This window comes from Diabrotica undecimpunctata, chromosome 2 (genome assembly GCF_040954645.1).
Source record: "Diabrotica undecimpunctata isolate CICGRU chromosome 2, icDiaUnde3, whole genome shotgun sequence".
NCBI lineage: Eukaryota > Metazoa > Arthropoda > Insecta > Coleoptera > Chrysomelidae > Diabrotica > Diabrotica undecimpunctata.
This window is the reverse complement of record NC_092804.1, coordinates 107,525,492-107,538,172: the sequence shown is the minus strand read 5'-3', so window position 1 is coordinate 107,538,172 and position 12,681 is coordinate 107,525,492. Positions and strand designations below refer to the sequence as shown.

General features: G+C 35.4%; 1 protein-coding gene across 1 annotated transcript; it reads right to left on the bottom strand.

Annotated features, from left to right (window-relative positions):
* Nucleotides 1-4,346: 4,346 nt before the first annotated feature.
* Nucleotides 4,347-9,232, bottom strand: LOC140433850 (uncharacterized). Its single transcript, XM_072521826.1, has 2 exons — nt 8,238-9,232; nt 4,347-8,181 (listed from the first exon to the last, which is right to left on the bottom strand). The coding sequence occupies exons 1-2, from the start codon at nt 9,230-9,232 to the stop codon at nt 4,347-4,349; spliced, it is 4,830 nt and encodes a 1,609-aa protein (XP_072377927.1).
* Between the last annotated feature and the right edge of the window lie 3,449 nt (nt 9,233-12,681).

The following is a 12,681-nucleotide window of genomic DNA, read 5'->3' as shown; positions in this document are numbered from 1 at the left end:
TTTTATCCACTGACAAACTAGAGTGTTTTTGTAAGCTTATGGGTTATACCACGAAGTATTGTCCTAAAGTCCCCAGTGGACCAGACCACATACTTATTGCAGTGCAATACTCCCTATTCTTAATTTTTAGCTGACTCCTTAACTTCATCACAAGAACTGTCATCTTCAGAAATTCCCCTTAACGACACACCCACCCCTGCTGTCATTATGTACGTATCCATCCCTCATCATACTTATTCAAAGCCCACATTAACAGTAGGACAAAATAGAGGAAACTCCACTGATATTCCTCCTGACACTCCTACCATTCTCTTGTCATCCGTTATTCTTTCCTCTTCAACTTCTTTTCCTCCTTCGACATTCAATGCTACCCAAATTTGCCAAAAAAGGTATAAATCCAACTTCAATCGGATTACTGGATGAAACCTTATTGTATTTTCGCTACAGAAAGGGTTGACAAAAATAATTTAACTTATTTTACACTCAATTCCACGCAACTTATTGCTTTTCTTAAACACTCTTTTGGATGTCCCACCTGACTACAGGAAGCTTTAAAATTTTGCTTTAACGTAGATGGTATTTAAAAGGACTTATTGCAGCTCTACGTAGGTACAAAGGAAATATTACTAAAAAACCGTATCACCAGAGTCTTAAAAATTTAAAACAACAGCCTACCTCCGACTTACAAAATTATGTAAGTGATAACCCCTCTGATGTCGAATAGCATACATAATAAATGGAAATCCCTTTCTTTCTCTCGCATTTATTCTTTCTTTCTTCTCTGTATATATTTTTCTTTGTCTTTTATCTCATTTGCGTATTAAGGCTAATTCGGTAAAATTGCCATGCATTCTTCTCTCAGTTGGAGAGAATCGAACCCCTAACGTCACAATTTAAACCAGACATTTTATACCGGCAAGAAACCAATGCAAAGAATTCAAAAAATACTTCGAGGGCTACCACTATAGTAGGACCAATTACATAAGAGCCAGTGGCGGCAATTCTATCTTTATTTCTATCGACATGTGCTCATCACTCTTTCCATTTTCTTCTAAATTAGAAGCCATAGCTGTAACTTCTGGTGTTTTAATAAACTTACAATCTATAATTTATACGTTTCTTCCAACTACATTCTCAAGGAGAAAGAACTGCTAAATTTAATAATTAAACAAGCTAGCCCCTACATACTTGTCGGGGATGTCAATGCTCATAATATGTGTTGTGGATTTAAAATCACACATATGGTAAGGATAAAATTGTCGAAAATGTTATTACCTGCGCTGGTACATGTCTGATAAACACTGGTTCTTATACGTATTTTAATATTTCTACTGATTCCTTCTCCAATATTGACCTAAACTTTAACGACCCAAAATTAGCTGCTACATTAACATTGCTTACATCTAATGATTTCCACGACAGCAATCATTTCCCAATCTTTATAACCAACTCAGATACAACAAATTCTCAAATATTGATAAAAAGTTTTTGGCTCTTAAAAAATTGTAATTGGTCTAATTATATTGGAAAATCGTTAATTTCAGCTGAACGAAAGAGTGTCGCATGGTGAAACTCTTCTTGCGAAGATGCTGTGCTGGAACAAAAATCTGCTCTAAAAATTTACAGCACAAACAAATGTGAGGAGAACCTTATTACACTAAAAAGAGTAAAAGTCAAATCCAGACAAACTATTAAATTAAGTAAAAAATATTTATGGAGAAAATACATCTCCTACATAAATAAAAATACTCTAAGCCTAGTTCGAAAAAAAAATTAACAAATATAGGGCAAAAAAATAACCTTAAAATATTAAATCTCTTTTTTAATCAAAAGGTTATCATTGACAATGACAATGTACCATGTGTAAAATATTGAAAAAATATTCAATATATTATGGCAGCATTGCTTATATGTCCACTTTCAAGAGAGATCTGGAATACTCAAACCCTATCCATAACACAGCCCTTCGACTCTTTCTTGGTACATTTCGTTTCAGTTGATCTGAGAGTCTCTACTGTGAAGTGGACGAACATCCTCTGGATTAGACGCCAATACCTTTTCCTTTCCTATGCTGCATCTTTTTTTTCTAACCCCCTTAATCCTGTCTACCTTTTATTAACAACAAACTATACCATACTCTCTCCAATAATAAACCCTATATTTTCTATATTATCCACAATAATAAATGACATCAAATTAACACTCACAAATCTCATCCCATTCCTTCCAATTCCTCCTTGGATTATGCACCACCCTCAAACTAACTCATATTTAACAAAATTCAATTAATATTAAACATGTAAAGAACTCATAATAAAACTATCTGTTTAGAAATTATACACAATAATCACTTTGATCAAGTATTATACACCAATTCTCCCAAAAGTGATTTGGGGTTGATTGTTCAGTCACCTCTAAAAACAATCTCATTTGTACTCCTTTTATTTCTCTTTTGTGCAACGTACATACTGGAGAATTGTATAGTATCTTACAGGCTATTAAGCATATTAACCTTCCAAACAAATATGTTGCTATTTGTACAGACTCTCTAGCTCCCATTTTATGCATTTAGGAACTATTTAACGATCAATCTCTTGTACAAAATATCCATCACTGCTACTACCACCTTTCTATATAAAACACTAAGATTACCTTTATATGGCAAAAAACTCGCAAATCAGCATGCTAAAACGGCTCGAACAGATACCAGATTAACAACTCACATCCAAATTTGCAAAGACTTATAAACATAAGTATACAGATTTACCAGGAGATTATAGCAAACCCACTGGTACTTCTTAAATACATCCTTCCGTGCAATCCAGCCCTCATTGTATAAGCCATTATACACTGGTACCATTGGACTATCTAGACAGGACCTTACAATAACACTAACTAACACACAGTTTCCTGATGACATCAGATGTCCCGCCTGTCTATCCAACATGCCAGTGCCAACTAACAGTGAAACACATTCTTACCGAATGTCATCAATTCAGTAAAGTAATACGACAGTAATCTCAAACCGCAGCTAGGCGACATTCTCAGTGATCCCAACCAGATAGACTGAGTTGAATAGGTTTTTTAGAAAAATATTATTGTATCATAAACTCTAAATTAGTTTTATATGACATAACTTATTAGTACCTCTTGTAATGTTGTTGGTAATCTCCCTTCTGCACGTGGCCATAGTTGCTGAGTACGTAAATGTAAATAAAAAAAAATATCAACTTTGTTAGTCACTTTTTTATGGTTTTTACTCCGAGCAATTATTGCGACTTTCCTCTTGTCCATTCCTTTTTTTTCCGTTCCAATAATCCTTAACTTTTCTTACCTCATTTAATATTAACCATGATCCTATACATGATTAAAAAATATATTTTAACCTAACCTTGCACGGTACAATTTAACTTAAATATAGAATTTGAATCTTATCTTAACACATTTTAACTAATTTAAATTACTAGTAATATCCTTCTTCTTAAAATTTATCGCCATCCTCAAGTAGGATTATGTTTGTTTATGATTAGTTTGTGTTTTGTATAAAACTTAATGAGGTCGCTGGTTAAATGATAATCGATAAATAATAATAACGAAAAAATGGAATAATTTGTTTGTAAGTAAATTAGCGGAAAATAGCAAATGTTCGTAAATAGATATGTAAAATAAAATGCAATTCAAATAACAATTGGCAGATTTAATATCTTATTGTCAATTCTATATGAAAATCACTTACCTTTTGTCTGTGGTTGGGCCTCGCTCGGAGTCTAAGGTCTAAGGGTAAAAAATGGGATGCACACCCGATGCTGGTTAGCTTGGTTCTGTCCACGATGAGAGGTTGTTGTCAAGTGGCCGATCATACGAAACAAAATATGTATGTACGCGAATCCATTGGGGTGGTTCTTCTGTTCTTAGGACCTCCGTGAATAGCCGTAAATTAAGCTTAAAGTGGCATTTTAAATTTTCTACACAAAGAATGGGTACGTTTCCTTAAGGACTCTGACGTGTTTGGGTTGATAAATGTTTCCCAAAAACATGTTGTTTTCAGACAAGTGAATTCTCAGAACTTGACAATAATTAATCAGCCAATTTGAGTTCGAGAATTTAAAGGATGAACTAAAGCCATATTATACTTAGCTAATATACTATGATTGAATAAAAGATTTAAAACTAAATAAGGTCATATTCTGAATATTAAAAATTAAATATTTAAAAAGTCTTGATACTTTTCCAAACATTCTCCGCCCCAAAACGAATGTTTTTAAAAACAACTACAATGATAAGGACAAAAAACAAACACTTAACTATTACTATAATAACAATAGAAATGAAGAGAAATATAGTTGTTAACAAATAGGTAGTGGACAGATCTTGACCACTGGACGTTGTAGGATGCCATCTGAAGCTGTCCTCAGACTAACAACGCGTACAATACCGTCGGTGCCGTAATGCAACTCAATGATTCTGGCCAATTGCCAGCGAAGAGGAGGCTGTTGTTCATTTTTTATGGGGACTAGAGAACCTTTAATGAGAGATGGGGTTGGACTATGCCATTTAGATCGCTCTTGAAGAGAATGAATATACTCTTTAGACCATCTTTTCCAAAAGTCCCCTCTTATCCTTTGGATTAACTGCCAACGACTCAGACGGTTAATCTTTAAAGCGCTTAGATCTGGATCGGGAATTGAATCCACTAAGGGTTCAAAAACTAAAAAATGACCAGGAGTCAGTGCCTGCAAGTCATTAGGGTCAGAGCTTGCTGCACACAAAGGACGGGAGTTAAGAACTGCCTCGATTTGAGTCATAAGAGTATAGAACTCTTCATAAGTCAAAATTTGTGTACCCAAAACACGATACATATGGTTCTTGAATGATTTGACCCCAGCCTCGGCTAACCCATTACAATGAGGGGCACCGGGTGGATTAAAATTCCAGGTAATAGAAAGAGTCTCAGCAGCAGATTGAGCTAGTTTAATGATTTCGTTGCTGGCTCCCTTAAAATTGGTACCTTGATCACTCCTAATGGTTAGGCACTTACCGCGTCGAGATACAAATCTACGAAAGGCAGCCAAAAAGGACTCAGAACTAAGATTTGAAGTTACTTCCAGATGAATGGCCTTTGTACTCGTACACACGAATACACAAACATATCCTTTATATGGTTTTGCACCTCTATGTTTGGACATTAATAACGAGAATGGTCCTGCAAAATCCACACAAACAGACAGGAAAGCACGTAACGGAGTAACTCGGACAGTTGGCAAGTTTGCCATAAAGGGGTTGTAAGATTTAGGTCGGCATCTAAAACAACGAATGCACTTCGACAAACAGCGATGAATGGCACTTTTCGGAGACAGAATCCAAAAACGTTGAAGCAATAAATAATGCATAGCCTTTAAACCAGGGTGCAGATGCGTTTGATGAGTCCATTCGATGATTAAATCGGTGAGACAATGAGTTTTGGGTAATAGCAATGGATGTTTTACATCAAAAGACAACCGAGACTTTTGTAATCGACCTCCTACTCTCAAAAGACCATATTCATCAATAAAGGGTGCGAGTTTACGAAAAGGTTTGGGTAACAGCGAATTTTGTTGAATTTTGAGGAAAATATCCGAAAAAACGTCAGCTTGTACGTGCTTAACAATGTATCGTAACGCAGATTCCATCTCTAAATGACTGTTCAGGGAATCGAAAGATGCAGCATTGTTTTTTCTCTGAAGTTTAGCCACGAATTTTAAGACGTAAACCATGACTTTCTGAATTTTTATCAGGGATGAAAATTTTGAAAGTAAAGTAGAGATGATATTATCCGAAATGACCGGTATCAATGATAATACAGTGGGCAATTTTTCTTCTAACATTTCCGTGGAGTGGGAGGAGTGAAAATTAACTTGAGAGGGCCAACACTCCCTTGACTTCGAAAGAAAATCAGGACCACGCCACCAGAGTGAAAATTGTAGTAGTTGTGCCGGTGTCAAACCACGACTAGCACAATCAGCAGGGTTTTGGTTAGATGGCACATAATGCCAAGAAGAACATGGTATAAGTTCTTGTATGTGTCTTACTCGATTGGCAATAAAGGTTTTCCATTTATGCGGAGAAGAATTAACCCAAGTAAGAGCAATCGTGGAATCCGACCAAACATGAATATCGGAAAAAGAAAAGATATGCTTAAACGACTCTTTAATGAAGGCGACTAGATCCGCCAGTAATACAGCTGCCAACATTTCCAATCTTGCAATAGATTGTGTCTTCAGAGGAGAAACTCGACATTTAGCACACACAAGTACAGTTTCAAATTTATCAGAAGTACTAAATCGGAAATATACAACGCTGGCGTATCCTAACTCTGAAGCATCGCAGAATCCATGAATCTCAACTTTAGAAGATTTATTAAAGCCGAAGTGTCTAGGGATTTGAATGTTTGCAAGGTCAGGTAACTCGGTTTTAAACTGATGCCATACCTGTTGTATTTGTTCAGGTGGTTCATCATCCCAAGATGCATTGGATTGCCACAACTGTTGTAGCAGACGTTTGGCCCTTAAAAGACAAGGAGAGATGAAACCAAGAGGATCAAAAATACGACTAATTTCCGAAAGAATAGCCCGCTTTGTACAAGTTTTGTCAAGGGGACAGTAAGAATAAGAAAAGACGTCAGTCGACGGGTCCCATTTCAGGCCTAGCACCTTAATAACGGAAGGTTCCTCTTTATCAAACGAACAAGATGTCAGAATATCGGAGCCAAAATCTTGGAGTAGACTGGGATGGTTGCTGGCCCATTTGCCTAGCTCAAAACCCCCGAGCTTTAAAAGTTGAATGAGCTCTAACTGTAGAGAGCGGGTAGATGACAGAGAATCACTTCCTAATAGACCGTCGTCAATATAAAAATGTCGCGTTAAAGCTTGTGAAGCATTAGGGAAACGAGACTCTGCCGACTCAGCTAACTCTTGTAAGGTTTTTAATGCGAGATAAGGTGAAGAAGAAACACCGTACGTAACAGTACGAAAGAAGTATTCTTGGAGAGGTTTAGAAGAATCCGACCTCCAGAGAATTCTTTGATAATTCCAAAATTCTCTGTTTACGTTAATTTGTCGATACATTTGCTTTATATCGCACGTGAAGCAGTAACGAAAATATCGAAAATTAAGTAAAAGCGAAGAGATGTCCTTTTGAAGCTTAGGACCTGTATATATAGTATCATCGAGAGACACACCTAGAACGTCACGTAGACTTGCGTCGAAGACAACACGAATTTTGGAAACAAGAGACGAATTAACAAGTTGTTTTTTGAAAACTGCGTGATGAGCAAAATAATACGAGGTAGGCGATTTAAAATCGGATTCAGGAACCGGGACCATATGTTGGGAAGTAATATATTCATTCATAAACTCAACATATTTTTCTTTGAGATCCGGAATTTTCTTAAAACGATTCTCTAACATGCAAAAACGACGATATGCTTGAGAATAAGTATCGCAAAAGACAGGATTGGGTTGTCGAAACGGTAGAGGAACAGAAAATCTGCCTGTTGACTCTCGGAAAGTGAATGCCTTATAAATATTTTCACAAACTTGATCGTCATGGGACAAAATGACAGGTTTAGATATATTTTCGACTTCCCAAAACCTTTGTAAAAGACTATCTATGTTTGTATCCATAGACGTATGTAAAGCGGTAAAATTACAATTTGAAAGATCCGTAGAGACTCGCCCTTGTAGCACATAACCGAAAATGGTTTCTAAAGCGACAGGTTGGTTTGGTTCGCTAAGAATTCGACCAGACTTTAAAAAGAGAGGAACTAATTCAGCACCTATCAGCATGTCTATCGGACCGGGTTGATAGAATGTGTGATCTGCTAATTTCAGATCACGTATATGAATAAGATCGTGAGGATTGATAAATACCTTAGGTTGATTTGAACACACCTTTTTCAGAATGATTGCGTCCAACGAGAAGATCGGGCCGTCACGATCACACGGTTTAATATGACAGAACGTGGTACCCTGAGTGGAGTAGAAATGAAGAACAGTGTGATGTCGTGATTGGCAAACCCTACATGTTCCCGAAGAATTACAGTTCACGACGGGATGAGATGTACCCAAACAGTTGAAGCATAAATTATGGCGTTTAACTAACGAGATACGTTCTTGCGTCGTTTTAGCGAGAAAGGATGAACATCTATATAAAGGGTGAACATCAGAACACAAGACACATTTACCCCCTTGATAAGTTACCTTCGTTCGATTGGTGGCACTGACGAAACTAGATGTAAACTGTTTTTATTAGAATGATGAGCAAATGATCGCGAGTGAGACTGGGTACAAAGAGTTAATGAATTAAACTGAACAGATTCCAAAGCTATACATTGTCTTTCTAGAAATGAAATCAATTGCCTGTAAGTGGGAATGTCACAGCTTCGACTGTTTTCTAATTCAAAATCTGTTTGAGTTTTATTGTCCAATTTGTTCGACAACATATTGAATAATAGGAAATCCCATTGCTCAACCGGGAAATCAAGAACACGTAAAGCAGCAACATTTTCCGTGAAAGTATTTAAGAGATTTCTTAAATTAGAAGAAGTGGAATTTTTAATAACCGAAGCGTTGAAAATATCGTTATAATAATGGGTAGCAAGAATTCGTTTATTCTGATACCTTTTCCCTAGAATCTCATAAGCAATCTGATAATTTGCATCGGTCAGGGGAATGCCTTTAATAAGAGCCAAAGGTTCTTGACTAATAGACGTAATAAGAAACCGGAATTTTTCCACATCGGACAAATCGTGATTGTAATGAATTAAACTGTTAAATAGGTCAAAGAAACTAGGCCAATCTCGAAAATTGCCTGAAAATGTGGGTATATTAAGCTTTGGAAGTCTAACTAAAGGCCTTGAAGATTGTGCATTGGAATGTGAGGAGATACTCGAAGAAGAAGACGAATCCCTAATTAAAAAATCACTCTTGATGGATTTTACTCCGTAGTATGCCTGATCGGTGGCCACCCTAAACTTATCTTGCTCTGAAAATTCCTCATCGGTTATTGATCCGATAATTAGATTGTGAGCTGTATGGAATTCTTGGTAAATAGCATCGATTTCCTCTGCCCTGGCTAATAATAACGATTTGACAGTATCATCCCTTGAGGCTTGAATGCCTGCCTCATGGGCTTCCCTCAATCTAGAATACGCTGTTTGACGCGCCAAGTTGGCTTTGTTTATTTTGCTGGACATTGTAAGGTAAAAGAAACGAAAAAGTCGACAATGCAAACAAAATTAAGCAAATCGAACACTAAACAAATGCCCTAGATTGAAAGAAGAGAAATGCGCTACTTGGTTTCAGACAAAATTCTGAACAAACAAGTGAAGTATCGATAAAAAGGTAACTAACGAAAGGTATCGTAACGAAAGAAATCAAAGGAACTGTGTTTAAATTATTACGCTAGACGTAGAGAATGAGTTGAAAGAATGATAAAAGTCGAATAAAAATAATTCATAAAATCAACACAAAAAAAAAACGTAAAAATGTAATACAACGTTAATAAATCATAAAAGTGATATAAATGAATAATTAATATATGTAATATAAGTCAAAATGTGTAATATAAAAGTACCTATTGATATTATAAATTATAAAAGTCGAAATAAATTTAAAAATTGTTACGTAAATATGACCAGATTTAATTAAATAAATTAAGTCTAAAAATAATGCTAAAGGACCGAATTAAAGTTAAATTGAAAAGAAAAAAAAAACAATTAATTAAATGAAACAAAATGAATTGAAGTTATAATTATTTATCATCCGGCTCGAAGGACCTAATGTTTTGTATAAAACTTAATGAGGTCGCTGGTTAAATGATAATCGATAAATAATAATAACGAAAAAATGGAATAATTTGTTTGTAAGTAAATTAGCGAAAAATAGCAAATGTTCGTAAATAGATATGTAAAATAAAATGCAATTCAAATAACAATTGGCAGATTTAATATCTTATTGTCAATTCTATATGAAATTCACTTACCTTTTGTCTGTGGTTGGGCCTCGCTCGGAGTCTAAGGTCTAAGGGTAAAAAATGGGATGCACACCCGATGCTGGTTAGCTTGGTTCTGTCCACGATGAGAGGTTGTTGTCAAGTGGCCGATCATACGAAACAAAATATGTATGTACGCGAATCCATTGGGGTGGTTCTTCTGTTCTTAGGACCTCCGTGAATAGCCGTAAATTAAGCTTAAAGTGGCATTTTAAATTTTCTACACAAAGAATGGGTACGTTTCCTTAAGGACTCTGACGTGTTTGGGTTGATAAATGTTTCCCAAAAACATGTTGTTTTCAGACAAGTGAATTCTCAGAACTTGACAATAATTAATCAGCCAATTTGAGTTCGAGAATTTAAAGGATAAACTAAAGCCATATTATACTTAGCTAATATACTATGATTGAATAAAAGATTTAAAACTAAATAAGGTCATATTCTGAATATTAAAAATTAAATATTTAAAAAGTCTTGATACTTTTCCAAACAGTTTGTGTTATTACATATTTTGGATTTCTAATTTACTTATAACAATAACGTCATTATCTGAGTGTCTAACCAAACTACAATATATCAAATATGTTTTATTATATTAACATTTATGTTAGAGTCTCGTTAAGTAGACACCTGCAATTCTTGGCAACGAAATTCAAAATGCTATAAATCTCACCTCCTCCATTAGGAGGAGTGTCATCAAAAAGAGAGAAAAATATGTTTACATTTAACAATACTAAATAAACACTCTTTGCTTTTAATTTTGGATAACCACATCCAATCATGGCAGTAAAATTCTTTTGTTAGTAATCCCACTTAAAATAATGTAGAAGAGCCAGGAAAAAACACATCATATTTTGACATGATAAGTATCACAGGCCGACATGATTTTTGGTGTTTTGAGTTTGACATCTGTCCTTAGCATGTGTCAACTTGACGGCAGCGGCAGTTGTGTACTGCGTAAATAGAGGTAGTTAGCGTCAGTTGTTTGTAGTATCGAGTATTTTGTTTTATGAGTGTTTATCTCGCCATAATGTCATCAAAAAAGTATAAGAACAGTCCTGATATATTTTATTACGTATGTGATAATTTAACAATAGAAAAGCATCAACGAAATATAACAAACTTTATAAAAAAAGCTTACTTCGGTGCAAAGCTTGGTGATCAGGAAAAACCTATGGCTTCACACAAAGTGTGCTTTCAGTGTGTTAAACTACTGAGAAAATGGACAAAAGGTACACACGTAACTCTTTACCCTTCGGCATTCCTATGGTATGGAGGGAACCAGAAAACTATGGAGACGACTGCTACTTTTTTTCTTGCGATATCAAGGGTTTCAATTCAAAAAATTAACATAAAATTCAATATCCTAATTTACCTTCTGCTAAACGACCTGTATCTCATAGACCAGGAATCCCTATTCCTTCACCATTTCTTTACATCATCCAACAGTAATGATCAGATGAAATTTCAGATGAAAAAACCGATGAAGACGAATTCAATTCTGAGATAGACCAACCTCAAAAGTTTATTCAAGCTGAACTAAATGGCTTAGTAAGAGATTAGGGCCTGTTGAAGGATTCTGCACATGTTAGGATCACGACTGAAATAAAAAAATCTATTGGCTCTAGGTAGCACATTTTCGTGGTATAGACATCGTGAAGAAGAGTTCGCGGAATATTTTTCTTAAAAGTTCTGAATATTCCTGAAGTAGTCATGAAACTTGAGCTGACAATTACGATTCCACATCATGGCGATTATTTATTGATTCTTCTCAGAGAAGTCTGAGAGGTGGCTTGTTGCACAATGCTTATACTTATGCCTCAGTGCCTGTTGCTCACTTCGTGTATCTCAAAGAAACATTTATCTTGAGCTGTTTTTGTACCATGTTTTTTGTGCGAGTGGCCACTCAGAGAAAGATTTGAACCGGCACAAAAAAATGTGCAACGTAATACACTAGGTGACCCAAAATTAGTTCTTTTGTCTCCTCTTCACATAAAGTTAGGTTTGATTAAGCAGGTTGTCAAAGCTTTAGATAAATAAGGTGACTGCTTTAAATATCTGTGCGACAAGTTTTCTACACTTTCTGAAGGTAAACTTAAAGAACGAATTTTTGTAGGCCCTCAAATTTGTATCTAAAAATTGAACAGATTTTCAGAACATGGACTTATTTGGAGAAGTCATAGACGGTTTCCTTGAAAACAAAAAGTCTCCAAACTATAAAGAATATAGCCAACATGGTCGAAAATTATAAAAATATGGGATGCAATATGAGCGTCAAACTTCATTTTCTGGATTCCCACGTTGACTATTTTCCCGAAAATCTCGGAGCTGTCAGCGAGGAGCAGGCAGAGAAATTCCATCAAGATATAAAGGAGATGGAGAGACGTTACCAAGGAAGATGGGATATAATGATGGCTCATCACTGCTGAACCTTAAAAAGAGACGATTACAAAAATCCATAAAAAGAAGACCACACAACGCAGTTTTTATGAAAAAAGAGAACGGTTTTATTAAAAAAAACCACATATTGTCTAATGTAGGTTATACTGAATTCTTTTTTTAAAAACAACTCAATTTTGCAGTGTAATTTTGTATGAAATAGTTTCAATAAATATTTTCTCAGTATTTTTGGCAGTTTCTACAAAAAATTTT

Bases quoted from the DNA above. Each gene is read 5' to 3' on its own strand.
- LOC140433850 (XM_072521826.1), bottom strand. From the start codon at position 9,232: ATGTCCAGCAAAATAAACAAAGCCAACTTGGCGCGTCAAACAGCGTAT. The intron at 8,182-8,237 runs GTAACTTATCAA...CCCTTTATATAG, and splicing joins GTGCCACCAATCGAACGAAG to ATGTTCATCCTTTCTCGCTA.